General features: G+C 44.0%; 1 protein-coding gene across 1 annotated transcript in view; it reads left to right on the forward strand.

Moving 5' to 3' along the window:
- Positions 1–15,388, forward strand: part of SEMA5B (sema domain, seven thrombospondin repeats (type 1 and type 1-like), transmembrane domain (TM) and short cytoplasmic domain, (semaphorin) 5B) — a 131,788-nt gene that overhangs the window by 93,638 nt on the left and 22,762 nt on the right. Inside the window, exons 11-16 of the mRNA XM_009996033.1 lie at positions 254–371; positions 5,794–5,975; positions 9,110–9,253; positions 10,923–11,070; positions 12,442–12,667; positions 13,314–13,532. Of these exons, the coding sequence (XP_009994335.1) occupies positions 254–371; positions 5,794–5,975; positions 9,110–9,253; positions 10,923–11,070; positions 12,442–12,667; positions 13,314–13,532 (1,037 nt within the window). The remainder of the gene's footprint in view (positions 1–253; positions 372–5,793; positions 5,976–9,109; positions 9,254–10,922; positions 11,071–12,441; positions 12,668–13,313; positions 13,533–15,388) is intronic.

Genomic DNA, 15,388 nt, shown 5'->3' on the forward strand with positions numbered 1-15,388 from the left:
CTAGGCCTTGGAGAGAAGTGAACTGATTTTTAATCTACAGCTTCTATGAGTGATATTTGCTTTGTCTCCTATCACCCTTCTGTTCAGCCATTCTCCCCTTCCAAGCAGGTAAACCTCTGCTTAGAAGAAATTGTTTCTTCTGCTGAGCCTTGGTGCAGTTGACAGCTGTCATATACAAGCACTATGCTTGAATACATGCCTGTAGAACTAGACTGTCTTAAAGAGCTTTAATCTTTTCACTTTGCACATGCAGGGAATGCCTGGGAGCCAGAGACCCCTACTGTGGCTGGGATAACAAGCAGAAGAGATGCACCACCATTGAGGACAGCTCCAACATGAGCCTGTGGACTCAAAATATTACTGAGTGCCCAGTAAGTGGAAATATTTTACATAACCTGGTGTGTAAGTATGTGTATGTGTAGGAGAGAGAAGGAAATGAACGTGTGGCAGCCTGGTGAGTACTGGCTGTTAGGAGAGCATGAAGAGCCCAGTCACACACACAGTATCTGTGCACTGCCTCTTATTTAGAACAGAAAGGCACAGAATGTATTTGTTTGCTCTAAAAGTGGGATCCCAAAGCAAGCATTCAGTCCTCCTCATACCCACCCATGTCTCGAGTGAAGAAGATTGGTTCATGCTGTTGGGTTACTGCTGAGAACCATGTTAGCCCCAGATGAGACCTTAGCTTTCCCAGGGCTGCTCCACAGTCTGCAGAATTTCCTTGGCTTCTCTGCAGGTCAGGGAAATCAGACTAGCTGCATCCTGAGGCAGCATTCAGGTAATTGTCCTCTTGGATGTGTGAGCTAGGCCCAGGAGACAACACTGGTGAAGACATGTTGCACTGGCAGGAAGGGGTGTCCAGGAAGCAGCAGAAAAACAGGGCATGAATGGATGGTTTGCAGAGGGTACAAAAGCGTGCAGTATGTACTGGAGAACAGAAGAGAAGGGGAAAGTGTAACCAAGAGAGGGAGTATGAGAGTTTTTGGTTCCAACTTCACTGTAACAGACAGAAGGCCAGATCTTTATGGAACTGCAAGGAGATGGTCTTCTTTCCTTACTCTGGTCTCCATCAATTGCAGCAGTTAAAAAAGAAGTGTCTCTGCTTGAATCAGTTTGAGATGGCTCTCCAGCTTCCTTCCCACCCACCCTCTGATGATGATGATGCCCAGTTCCTGGCTGTGATCCTCAGAAGCCATCTGGCCAAATTTATTTCCCTGTGCTTGAACCATACCTGCAAGGTGGCTGACAAGGACAGTCTTGTTAAAGAAACTGGGGTCAGGGAGAAATTCTCATTAATGCCCATTGTTACTATCTAACGTCAATTAGCATGTTAATACTGCTAAGTCTGGTAGGTAGAGAGAGAGGACTGGATGGGTTATATCTTCAGTATGCTATTTCTATCTGGAGGTGCTGGGATGTTTATTCCTCTTATCTTCCTTACTTCTCAGATATTTTCCCAGGAAATATTAGTCATTACTTCAATCCATACTCAGCTTGGCAGGCTTAAGCTTTTCACTGCTGGGTTCAGAGGCTTGCGTGTTTATAACCCTTCTGTGTCGAACTGGGATGCAGTGCCTCTTGATTGCCCATGCTGTTATCTCATCCTGCTTAATGCCTGTGTCTGTTGATAGGTGTGTGAGGTGTTAATCCTCTAGTTTGAACATGTCTGCTGTGGTGCACACTGGGGAACAGGCTACTCCACATCATTGTTTCAAGGTCACAAAAACACAACGCAGAATATTCAGGAGCTTTGGTGGTTCTTGAGGTGTTAGTTTTACATTTGTTTGAGCATTTCCATTGTAGATTATTTTCCCTTTAGGTGCTGTCATTCTGGTGCACACATCTGCCTTGTTCTCTTAGCCTGACAGGCTGCCAAACTGTTTAAAACTCACATGCAAGTGCTTTCATTTTCTTTCTCTCCTGCCCCTTGCTGGAATGAATTAACCTCTGGCATGGATGGCTCTTTTAAGCACCTACATCAGCAATATCCAAGTATGTTCCTTATGTTCAGTGGAGGATAAAAGGTCATGACAAGATTCTAGGGCAGCCTGCACAAATGACCACTGGAAAAGTAGAGGAATGCAGGGATCCCGTGCCAATTTTCACTCTTGAAAAAGGCCTTTCTGAAAGTTTAGTTGGATGAGTTACTGTCCTAAGAAGTTCTGGCTTTTCTCACTTTACTTTCCTGGGCCAAGCACCAGACACTCAGCTGTGCTGGTACAGCTGTATGTGAGATCACATTGAAGTGGGACACGGAGTAGACTAAAAGCACCCCTCCCAAATAAACTTTTCCTAACCCAGATAATGTCAGTGAGTTCTTCTGCAGCCTAGCCCACAAACAGATGTCCTGGCACAGCTTAGGGACTGGCATGCAGCAACTTCTAAAGCCAGAACTGGCATATTATTGAATCACATCCTATAGGGGCCAGGCAGTTGTGTGAGTCAACCACAACACTAACACAACTTGACTGCTGCTTTTGTGCAGACGTGCTTGTTCAGAGCTAGTCTGAACGTCTTTGCACAACATTACATTGTACCACAGATGCCCACTCTCCAGCTTTAAAATTAAGAGTCCTTAGATGGCGGGTTATTCATACATAGTACCTGGGCAATGTCGTTAGCAGATAACACCCAGAACCTCCTAAAGGTTGTTTACTAAGTTTGCAATGGGAAACATTTTAATATTAAGAAATGACAGGATAACACATGCTGCTCTTCTCTTCCCTGGGTATACTTGTATCATATCAAGGAGTCCTGATACATGATTGCATGCTGTTTGTTCTTAGGCTTGGGAGAAGGGAGTGAGGTGCTTTTGGTTTCAGGAGAACTGAAAAAAAGCCACATCTTACCTTATAATATCTTACTGATGCCAACATGAGCCACCAGAGGGAAGGGAACTTAGATTTGGCTAAAAAATTCTATTAGGCAATCTCATGGGGTCACTGTTGATTGTGGCTGGCAAGTCAGAAATTGAGTATTCAGAAATGAATTATGCCATCCTCCTTATCCTGAGCAAATGATACTCTTCCACTCTGTTTCCAGCAAACCCTTATCTCAGTCACATGGTGTTTAGTCCAAGCTACCCCATTTTCTTGCTAATCAGTGTCAGTCTCCCTGCTACTTTTTTGTGGCTTCTAGCAGACTTGTACCTTGCTCTCAATGTGGACTCAGGCACTCACAGCTGCAGTGTCTGGAATGATCCTGCTCTGGCTCACACTGGAACACGCCTAGTGCACAGAGAGGACTTTCAGGTGCCAAGATCAAATTCTGTGAGTCTGTGAAAACTGCAATTTTTTCTCCCTACCTCCCAAGGATTTTGTACCCTAGACAGGTCTGAGTTGTTTTTGATGGAAATTAGGGAAAGGTGTTACAACGACATCAAGTTCAGTTTCTGGCTCTGAACACTAGATTGTTTCAAGGAAAAGGTTGCTACTTATGGACATTCTTTCTCCTTAGATTTGATTTTAGAAATATTTGAAATATTTGGACTGAAACTTTGCAAGAATTTTCAGCTTATTTGAGACAGCCAACCTGGAAACTTCCACCTGAAATAACTGAAGCTTGGCAAAGTTCTAAGCAGTTGTCATCTAAATCCTAAGAGGAAGCACAGATGAACCAAAAGAACAAGGAATGCTTCTAGCATTGTCTGTAATATTAGAATAAACATTGAAAATATCCTGACAGCAGGTGGGTAGGAATGGTCAGTCTGAAATTGTAGATGCTGCACTTGAGCCTTTAGACAGTACAAGTAAGAAATGAAAAGGTGATGCCTTTGATGAGAGTGTGGCAGTTTACAAAATGTAGGAACTCTGGAATTGGTAATATTGTCAGGTGAGCTAAGGGCATTTGATCAGAGATGTGTTTAAATATGTCCTCTGTGTCTGATGGGTACTGTGTTGGCTACAAAGGATTTGCCTTGTAAAGATATTCCTGAAAAAGATCAATGCACATGGGTTTTTATCCTACTTCCCAAGTTTGCACTTTTGAAGCTATTTTTATGAATTTAAAGATGGAATAATAATCCATATGTAATTTCTTAAGTATAAAACCTTCCCATGCTGAAAACGTGATGTGTTTCTAAATCTCAGCATTTTGGTTATGGCTTACTTATTTGTTTAATTTTGGGTTGCTTCCCAGTATCACTTATGAGCCAATAATTATTTGTCAGCTTTTTTTTTTTTCTAATTGAAGCCATGGGCCATATCATACCATTGATTTCTGAACAGAACTCCCTGCTGGAATCAGCAAGGCTTTCTGGCTCAAAAATGAATAGAAATGTTTCAATACTTGGATTATGACTTTTGTAAGGCAGGAGGAAAAAATGAGATAAAAATCTAGTATTAAATATCTCAAAGTAGTTACTTTGATTTCTCCTCCCACCCATCCCCTCACCCCCAACTTCTAGCAGTTCAACTGTATTGATTTTTCACTTCATGCATGTTTAAAACAACAAATTTAACAACAACAACAAAACTCAATGTTCTCTTCTCTGGGCATCTTGCCTTGTAACCTGTAGCCCAGAGCAAATTTTTACAACGACATGATAATCTATTGTAAACAAAGGTTTACAACAGATGCTTGAACCCCCCAACCAAAGCCTGACGAGCACAGTAACAGATCTAAATTACTTCCATGCCACTGCTGCATATTTTTGATGCTGCTGTAGATGGGTGAGAGGGGAAGATGACAGCCCACCAGAGGTGTATTGTGAGTGTTTAGCATAGTGCCAGACTTGGAAAATAAGCACAGAGCAGCGTGTTTCAGAGAATGAACATTTGAAAGCACTACTCCCATGATTGTGGTTGGTTCCCAAGCAGGACTGCAGCCTTTCTGTGCCTCAGTTTCCTTATCTGTAGGAGCAGAATAAATTGTTTCCCCCCTGGAAGGCTCAGGCGACTGCTCCTGCTGACTGCAGAGCTCAGGGAAGCGTGGCACAGTGGGGTTTGTCAGCAGTAGCTGGCTCAGATTTGGGGCCAGGACTGATCTCCAACCTTTTCCTCTTTTGCTTTTCCAGGACTACAATAGTTTTACTTCTTCCTCGCAGTGCACAGGAATCTCAAGCCCCAGTCCTCAGGGCTGTACAGGCATGAACCAAATGGCAGATGAAACAGCAGGGTAGTCTGGTCTATAACTTGCCTTGAGGTGGATTCTTACCCTTTAGCCCACCGTGTGATCCTCAGCATTAATTCTAGTTGCCACCATCTCCTTCACTTTCTGTCCTTCACCCAGCTTAGCCATTTTGGCTACAGCTGTGTTTGGAAAGGGAGGCAATTCTTACTGTGTGTTTGGACATGGTCAAGCTCATCAAGGCCCTGGGGCCAAGCTTAGCAAGGCTCTGGTCTCAGCTGGTCACTGTGGTTATATGAATGCCAGCATGATAAATATTCTGGAGGAGCCATCCCAAGCACTGCAGAGGCAGGAGCACAGTGGAGTGGGGACAGTCAGCACCAACTGCTGTGTTGCTTGAAAGGCTGAAGCTGTGCAGTGTGGCACGAGGGAGCACAGTGGTTTTGTGGTGTGGCAGATGGATGCTTGTGCCTGGTGTGGTGCTGGCTGGATTGGTTTGGGTGCCTGTGCACACATGTTAGGTATGTGGGGTGGAATTTGGAGGGTAAATATTGATGTGGCATTGTCTGAAAACAACCCTGTTTTGAATCCTGCTCACAAGCACAGACAGCTCCCATCTAAGCTGCATCCTAATCCCCCTGGCAGCTTTGTTTGGCATTTCTGTTGTGGGGCTGTCTCCAGAAATGTAAACTTGCTATTAATGACCTTTTTTTCTTTTGAAATTAGGTGAAAAACCTGACAACAAATGGAAGACTGGGACCTTGGTCCCCATGGCAACTGTGTGAGCATTCGGATGGGGACAGCACAGGCTCCTGCATGTGTAGGTCACGTTCATGTGACAGCCCTCGTCCTCGCTGCGGGGGTCATGGCTGTGAAGGGGCCAGGATTGAGGTCGCAAATTGCTCAAGGTACCTCAGCATCTTTGAGCTTTTTAGGAAAGCACCAAGAACTGCTCCCAGTTACAGCTTAGCTCCTTCCTTGTGTTTCCGTGACCATGTTGTTGTACCTCATCTATCCCAGCCAAACTGAGGGACCTGAGGTCCAGCTTGAAGTCAGTGAAAAGTGAAGGAGCCTAAGGCCACTGCGAAAAAGGCCTTCATTCAGCCAGGGCTCTTGAAAGATGAGCCCCCCAAATTAATGTACACATTAACCTTCCCTACGCTGTGCCTCAGTTTCCCTGAGTGAGTAGTCACCCATCAGGAGGATGTGAGTAAAGCAGGAGTAGTAGTTAGCTAACTGAGCAGCAGAAAGCTAAAAAACTCCAGTAACCTCATCAATTTTTAGAGTTTGGGTTCCAAGGTTGCATTGCCAAAAGTGAGCAGAGCTCCATCAGAGCAAGCAGCTCTTGTGAAGCCAGGGCCTAGCCTAGCTTGGAGCAAGGCTTGTTTGCCTGGTCCTGCTGGTTTGTGAGCTGTCTGCAGCAGGCCAGGCATGGGACAGCAGTAGACCATCATCTGGCAGTGCAGGACTGAGGAGGCATGCCTGTTGGGGACAGCACTGGCAGCTCAGCTTGAGTGGGAGTGCTGCCCTTCCAGGGAAGCCTGAAGCTTGTGCGTGAGCAGTATGGAAGCTAAATGTGCCCCAGCCAGGTTCCCAAGCATAGCCATGGTGTTTGTGTCCATGATACCCCACTACCCACAGACTACATCGTATCATGACTCAAGGAAAGCCAATGCAATAGTGTCAGCACCACTTAACCAGGGTGGGATCAGCCAATATTTTGGTAAATATTGGGTCAATGCAGTTTTTATCTACTTTATCTTCTCCATTAACATTCATTCCATTAAGGACAGCTGTCTCTTGACTCCTCCCTGGAGATCAGTGCTGGTCTTGGCACAAAAAATTCAGCAATACTCATGTTTTAATTGCCATTTCTCCCTCCAGTTGTGGGCTGTGCTGCCCAAAAGTGTGCAGTCACTCCTGCCCCTGAGCTGCCACTGTGGGCTTAGTGGAGCCTTCTCCTGGCAGGCTTTTTATGTTGGTGGCAAATGGAAAGCATGCCAGTGGGATGGGTTCCTCAGCACTGCTCTGATGGCAAAAGAGGCAGGAACAGCTTCTAAGAAAGGGATGAAAAATAGATTATTCAATCCTAAGACATAGGAAAACAGCATGGTTTGAAAAATAGGGACATCTGGTCATCCTACATCTGCCTCAGCCCTCAAGTTTCCTTTAATTGACTTCATATGGCATTGAGGTTTCTTTCTGCAAAGAGGGAGTGGGATGCTTAAAGATTAGTTCTATGAGAAAGCTGGAGTTCTGAAAATGGAAAGTGTCTTTATTTCTGTTAAAAATCCTGAAATACAGGTAGATGCTGAGAATTGTTGGGGTTTTTTAAGGAATTTTTCGTAGAAATTACTTTCCCTTTTTTTTGCCACAGTAACAGCAACCTTCCATTTAATTTTTTATTTTTTAATTTTACATATTATCTTTTTTTTGGCTCTTTCTTGAGGAGTGGGGAGGTAGTAGGTGGGTTGAACATGGCAGAAGAAGATGGAAGAGTAGGATTTTTATGTGAGTGAATTTCTGGTTCTTTGACCTTGTTTGGGACAGGAGAGAGGAAGGGAAGGAGGGAGAGGGATGAGAGAACAAGAGGAGGAGGGGAGAAACATCTAACAGGTTTCTGAAGAAAGCTGCCAAGAACAGGCAAGAGTTGATAACAAATACAAAAGCTGTGAAGGGCAATGTGGGTTTTAACTTTCATCCTCTGCTCTGATTGGTGCTATGCCAGAAAATATATCTTGCCAGCAGTGTTATTAGTTCAGTCAATGCTTTGAAAATTAACATCTGTTTTCGAACTCAGCTTTCAAGAACCAGAGAGCACCTGGGTTGTTGGGTTTTTTTACTAGATTTTTTAGAGTGTTTTTTTCTTATTAAATATAAAAACAAAATAAAACAAAAATGATAATTTTTGGCTTAAGGTGGTGAAGTGTCGAGATTAGGCAGTTCTGTAAGACAGAGCATTGCTGCTGGCTCCCTGTGATATGAAACCTGCAGTGAAGAAGAGATGAGATACGGTTCCTCCTCTCCTCCTCCCAGGTTTAGCAGTACTGCCAAGCCAGAGGAAGGTGAGCTTTAAGGATTGTGAGATGTTAAAGCTGAAAATGCTGGCTCCTGTGTAAGCACATGGTTGAGTCCCCCCTCATGGCAGCAGCGTCGCGGGATCCGACCGCCTGCACATGCTGAGCCTGTGGCAGGGGCGAGGCCCAGAGAGAGCACTTCCCATCACTGAGGTGTGAACCAAGGGGGTTGACATCACGTTTGCTTCAGTCTAAGTTACCACTGCTCAGCAGAGATGTGATCACTTACTAAACTGTGAAACTCGATCCTGCCTCTGAGCTCTTAATTGCCTTCTGGTTTCCACAGGTTTCAGGTCAGAGCACAGTGACGTCCGCAGGTGGCCATGAAAGCTAGAAACAATTATTGCAATTTTTAGTGAAATTTGAGGTTTCAACTTAATAGGATTCAGTGCTGAAGGCTTTAGGAAAACATGAAATATTATGAGGTTTCTGATAAACACATCGGAGCTGGCAGTACTGTTGCAGTTAAGAGATTTAAAGCATCAGTACCTACGGAATTAGCAGAGGGAAGATTTTTGGCTGAGCCTCAAAACTTCAATTCTTTGTGCAGAAAAGTCCAGGAGATACAACTTTGGGATCAGCCATTGACTCAGAAAAGGGGGTTTATGAGCCATGGGGGACATGATAGGTTAATAGTCAGTGAGAGTCATAGAAACCACACTGTTGCGCAGCAAATCCTAGGAGGCATTTTCAAAATAATTCAATATTGTCTTCCTCCTCTTCTTTTCCAATTCTTAGAGACTCTAATGGGAGGAGAGTCAGACCAATGCTATTGAAACACTATTGAAACTCTCTTTTCTAGATCTCTGCTGATGTCTTTCTGGTTGAAACAAATAATCTCTTCTCCAATGAGTTCAGCAATTCCCCCATTAGTGCCTTCTATGTTTTGTTGTAAAGCACAACATGAGGTGGGCAGATCATTGGGTATCCCCTTTACTCTGTTCTCTCTCATCCCTTTTGTTTAGAAATGGCGCTTGGACACCCTGGTCTTCCTGGGCCCCCTGCAGCACCTCCTGTGGGATAGGTTTTCAGGTCCGCCAGAGAACCTGCAGCAACCCCGCTCCACGGTATGGGGGCAGGGTCTGTGTTGGACAGAGCAGGGAAGAGAGGTAAGAGTTGTTCACAATGCTGTGTGGTCACTCCTGTGGTTACAAAGTTGGCAGCTGGAAGTGGTGGCTCTTCTATAGATGAAGGCTGTTTGAATACACACAGTGGAAGGAATTCCAGAACCTGGGAGGAACGAGGTTGCACACATGTATGGCTACTCTCTCTCAGTGGGCTTGTGGCCATCAGAGACTTCAGCACTGCCTCCCCCTCAGCAGGACCTTTCATACCTTTACAAGTATTCCCATCTCCCACACAAGTGGCTGTCCTCCTCAACGCAGGGAGAACCTGTGCCTCCTGTTAGCAGTGTAGAGTTTATGGGTACAGTTACACTGTTCTGATCCATTCCTGAAGAGGCAGTTGAATCTGTGGGGCTTACATGGCCGATTGCACCATTCCTAAGTCTCTATTAATTGTGCTGATACACCAAAAGAAGTTCAAGACAAAATGTAGCTTAGCTCACAGATTCAGGATTGAATTTTTGCAGGGATTAATAGCAGAAAAACGTCTATTTTCTCCCTCTAAACAAAGTAAATTTCATGCAAAATCACTGAAAGACAGTACTTTTTGAACCTACAGAGCCATCTGCATTATTATGGTTCTTGAAGCCCAGCCCCTCATTAAACACATGCTTCAAGGCATCCCAATTTGGTTTCCAGATTTGACATTTCATTAAAGGCCAGCTCTGCTTGGCAGTAGTTTGTTGCTTGTCCCTGGAGTGGTCACTTAAGCCAGATCTCTCTGCATTTCTCAGAATACAAAAGACAATTCATTTAACTTCCTCAATTCAGGACATTTTAATCTTCGGTTTGATTTGTGGCGATTCAGAATGGTCCTTTTTGGGTTTTAAAGACTACATCTGAGTCAGTTGCAGTCCTGTGTGATTCAATTTAAGAACAATATTGATTAAAACGCTGAACAAAATTAAAGTTACCTTTTGAAAAGGGAACATAAAATAGCATTAATCTGGGGACTTCTGGATGCATATAGCATCTAGCTCAACTCCAGTTGCAAACAGTAGTTTTTAGGGTTCAAACAACAGCAAGGGCCAGATCATGGGAAGCGAAGATTGTCAAGTGTCTAGCACCTGCCATTCCTTAGACATTGGAATGGATTTCCCAGGGAGGTGGTGGAGGCACCATTCCTGGATGTGTTCAGCAAAAGGCTGGATGTAGCACTTAGTGCCATGATAGCTGATGTGGTGGTGTTAGGTCATAGGCTGGATTTGATGATCTTTAAGATCTTTTTCAGCCTTGGTGATTCTGTGATTCATTAGCGACAGATCACTGTTGAGTTGACCTCCCACTAGTCATCTCATTGGAAATATGTACCATCCACTGTCTCTTTTTATGATGTGTGGGCTTCAGCTTATGAGCTTTTTTGTGAATTCAGTGCATAAAAGCTGTGAGTTTAAGGCACTTTCAAAAACTCAATCTTGACTATTTAGTCCAGCTGTCTTAGTGAGCTCAACCTGATTAACCACTCCCTGCTCTGTACAAAGGGTGTGGTTCTCTGCTGTGAAGAGGAATATTGCTGATCTGACTGTTGTGTCAGCCTCTTCTGGCTTTCTGGACATGCATAAATTGCACCCAAATGCAGAATGCAGTCTTGTGTCCACCACCATTTTGTCCCTAAGATGTGCTGACACGGGTATTTTTTGCTTTCTTCTTTCAGATTCTGTAATGAGAACAGCCCATGTCCATTACCAATTTTTTGGTCTTCATGGGGTCCTTGGAATAAATGTAGCGTGAATTGTGGTGGAGGGATTCACTCCAGGCAGAGGTCCTGTGAAAATGGAAATACATGTCCAGGCTGTGCTGTGGTATGTATTGTTTATTGACATTGTATAAGGGGCACCTGTTGATATCCAGCTTATAGGAACTTGGTATTTAACTCCTCTCTCCATCTTGGTTTTATTTCTCTAGCTAAAAGAAAATTATACCCTCCGCTTTTGCTGGAGAGAATGCTGAAATGAGCTGAGAAGCAGAGGGGTGGCAGATTCCTAAAATCAATTAAGTTGGTGTGAGAGTGTCTGTCAGAGTGTATCCCTGTGCATGTGTGCAGAGGGGGGACAGACTGGTGTACAGAAGACTTCCTTCAGGCCTCTGTAGACTTTGATATCAAATCCTGTACCTGAAAGCACTGTACATTTTTTTCCTTCAGTTACATTCCCAAGGATGATCCTGTTGAACCAAGGAGGCCCTACATGCATCAGAAGTTAGTTTTGTTGTCACGCTTGTGTAAACAGCAGGTCAAACACCTAGTTAACCCATCAGTAAGGCAGTGGTTACCCATTTTCTCTCCTTATTTTCCCTTTTCTATTCTGACAGCTGTTTCATGCAGCTGTTTTAGTAAGGTTTATGGAGCGTTTTCTTTCAGTGTAAGCAGATTTGATCTGGAACCTTCCGTCTGTTCACAAGCTGTTTGGCTCTAGAATTATAAAGTCCTGAAGCATTACATGTCTTCCCCACTGCCAGAAAAGACTGGTTTATTTATTTATTTGTTTTTAAACAAGAATGCAATGTTTTCACTGGAATTCCTCCTACTAGTGGTGAGAGTTGTAAAGACCTCAAATCACTCCATCCCTATCCAGGCAGCATGTTGCCTGTACTCAATGGATGCTCTACACCAAGGATGGAAAATAGTTCACAGCCCTCACTAGAAAGTTCAAAAAGCCAACCAAACAAAAGTAGCTGCAAAAGGAGGTAATCTAAACCCATCTTAAAAATAAAACAATAAACTTTTCAAGGAATAAACCTTACTGACATTTTGTCCTCATGGGGCTCCTCTAGGCTGACCTAAGAGCAGCTTCTCAGGGTCACAGCAGAAAACTTACTTGCTGTTATTATTATCTGTTGCCCAAATTATTCTCCTGCCCATCATGTACCAAGGTTTTGAATCCCCACAGGACATTGTGTCAGCAAAGAAACACAAACCTGAGCAAGACATAAAAATAGTGAGCACAGTTCACCCTTGAGGTCCACCTGAAGCTATATACCACTGCCACCTCCATAGCCACCACAGTTTGTGCTGTGCCCAGCACTTGCTTGTATCTGTGAGGTCAGATAAGGTGGATTCAAGTTGTTTTAAATGCAGAGGGTACCCTCTTGCTCTCTGGGATGTAAATAAATCTCTGCCAGTTAGACTGCTGCTGTTTAATGACTAAGGAGAGAGTGTGTTTCTTTCTTGACAGGAATATAAGACCTGCAACCCAGAGAGCTGCCCAGAGGTGCGCAGGAACACGCCCTGGACCCCTTGGATGCCCGTCAACATCACCCAGAGTGGTGCCCGCCAGGAGCAGCGCTTCCGCTACACGTGCCGCGCCCAGCTCTCCGACCCCCACGAGCTGCAGTTCGGGAGGAAGAAGACCGAGAGTCGGTTCTGCCCCAATGATGGCTCAGCAGTCTGTGATACTGACTGTACGTCTTGCCAGCTCTGGGGGACCACAGGGCCAGCCTAGATTTGGTGGTGGAAGGGGGATCCTCTCAGAACGCAAAGAAACTGATCTCGTCTGCATGAGTCTCGCCATGTACGACGAGGGTCGTTGCAGAAAGGCAGGGATGGAGAGAGCCCTGTGACTCACAGTTGTGAGCTCTGTGCTTATGGCAGTGTGTAGATTTGTTCTTGCTACTTCCAGGCTGCCCCAAAGAGAACAGGCAAGTAGTGAGGGTGTAGAGAAAAAAGAGCCATTCTACAGGAGAGTGTGGCTTTACTCTTCTTTCTCTCTGGAGGCCCCCTTGTGTATTGCCTCTGGGGTTATTTCCTACACTGCTGCTCTGATGCAAGGTAGTGTCTTGAGGGCACAGCCTTGACTGCTACAATTTGCTGCCCAGAAAGGTCATTTATCAAGGTTGTCAGTAGACTCATTCTGTATGTGTACAGATTTCATTTTGCATCTAGCTTAGCTGTAACCCTGTGGAACAAATCTCTTGCTAAGGGCTTTCAACGGAAACTCTTCCCCTGAGCATATAAATCCTGATCTTATTCATGAGCTGAAGTCCTTTTTAAAAACCCAACAGCTTATTAATTTGTGATCATGTGGTGTCTTGTTTGTTTTCCTTGAAGCTCTTGTTGATGACCTCCTCAAGACTGGTAAGACCTCTGCACGGATTATCAATGGGGGCTGGTCCTTTTGGGGGGCCTGGTCTTCCTGTTCCAGGGACTGTGAATTGGGCTTTAGGATCAGGAAGAGAACATGCACAAACCCGGAGCCTAAAAATGGTGGCTTGCCCTGTGTGGGGTCAGCGATGGAGTACCAAGACTGCAATCCTCATCCCTGCCCAGGTAACCATGATCATATTTCTGCATGAAATGCTGAGGTGTTCTACCCCATCTTAATGGTAGAGCCACACAGAAAATCAGTCTTTCCAAGCAGTTCCATTTATTTATTTATTTATTCATTTATTTATTTATTTATTAAATTTGGGGGATATTTCTTTAATTATTTTTTTTTTTAAGATATTGTAATAACCCATGTATGTGATCTTTTGTGCTATGACTTACATTTCTCCTAGGCTCAGAGGGTAACACAGTCACATCCTCTAGAGGAAGTAGTATGGTGGCTTGTCTAGCAATTTTTTGCTTCAAGATTTGGTTCTCCATCCAGTGGAGGGCATCGTGGTGCATCTGCACCTTAATGAGGAGACAGGCTTAATAAATGTGGCTTAATACTGTGTAGAGATGCTTGATGTGGCAGTTCTTCTTGTGAACACTTGTTTCTTCCCCCTCTCCTGCTTACGTATTGTTCTTGCGATGGGCATCTACTCTTGACATCAGTTCCCATTTCCTGCACAGCCAGCAGGGAGTATTCTTGCCTGGTTTCCTGGTTTTCGAGTTTGTCCTCATATTTATGTTGCACTCCTGGTCCAGAATAGTAATAATAGACCATTGACTACTGTATTCTCTCACTTATCTTTCTCCTTGCTCTGTAATAACTATCTAAACTAAATTTAAGTGATCTTACACAAATTACCTTGCCTCTTTGCAGTTCTAGCAATTACCTACCTCTGGCAATATAGTTTGTGACCTGCACTTGAAAATGTTATATTATAATAGTATTATTATTATTCTAAAATTCAATATAAAGATAAAATTCCAATGCAGATATGATCAGAATGTGCAGCAAGAGCGTAGCAAGAGTGTCAAATATTACACTCTATGGCTATAAAAAGAAAATAACTCTAGCACTATAAAGGCAGCTATTAGTACTATTTTGGAAGCTCTCAGTGGCTTTTCACTAATGTCTGTGCCCTTCTTCTGTGATGTTTTCTCCCCTTGGACACTATGATGTTTTACAATCTGTTCTGAGTGCATGATTACTATTTCTCTGTGTCCCCCTCCTTCCCTGCCTCACTCAATGTCTATACACAAATCCTGGGTTTATCTTGCACTAAGTCAGCAGGTTGTTATCTTCTGAATTAATGGCATGTGGACCTGCAAGGCAGGCAGTCTAGTAGCCTGACAAGGAGGGGGGTGGGAATCAGAGATCTTAAATCCCTCCCTGTTATTAACTTGGTACGGGGCTCTGCTCATAACATAGAATTGTAGTTTGGTTTGGAAGGGACCTTTAAAGGTCATCTCTTCCAGCCCCACCCTCTGCAATGAGCAGAGACAATAGATAAAGTCCCTGAATTTCGGTTTCCTGAAGGCTGGAACTAGAGGACTCGCAGCCCCCCACAGAAGGGTGCCACATAAGCTCAACTTAGGTTGTACAGCACTTTTTCCCAAGTAAATCTGCTGTTGCTGTTGGTGAAGTGTCAGGAGACAATAATAGTAACGATGCTCTTCTATGAAAAGGAACAGAATAGAAAATAGAAAATAGAATAGAATAGAATAGAATAGAATAGAATAGAAATTGAATATTTCAGTGACTACCCTAAATAATAGTTTCTATTTTGGCACTTTATGATGTAGAGTCTTTTTGTGCATAGACTTCATTCTACATCCACCGAGTGAAGTACATTTGTACCCAATCTTGGTAGGAAATTCTTGTTGTCAGGCCCAAATGTCCTGGGGAGCAAAAAACAGGTAGCTAGCCTGGGCAGGGTGGATCTGGAAGGTGAGGTACCGGGGCTCTCCATCTTTGTCACTGTGAGAGGAGTAACCACCAGCATCTACCTCTCTTTCCTTGCTTTTCAATG

This window comes from Chaetura pelagica, unplaced genomic scaffold, assembly GCF_000747805.2.
Source record: "Chaetura pelagica isolate M959 unplaced genomic scaffold, ChaPel_1.0 scaffold3, whole genome shotgun sequence".
Lineage (NCBI taxonomy): Eukaryota > Metazoa > Chordata > Aves > Apodiformes > Apodidae > Chaetura > Chaetura pelagica.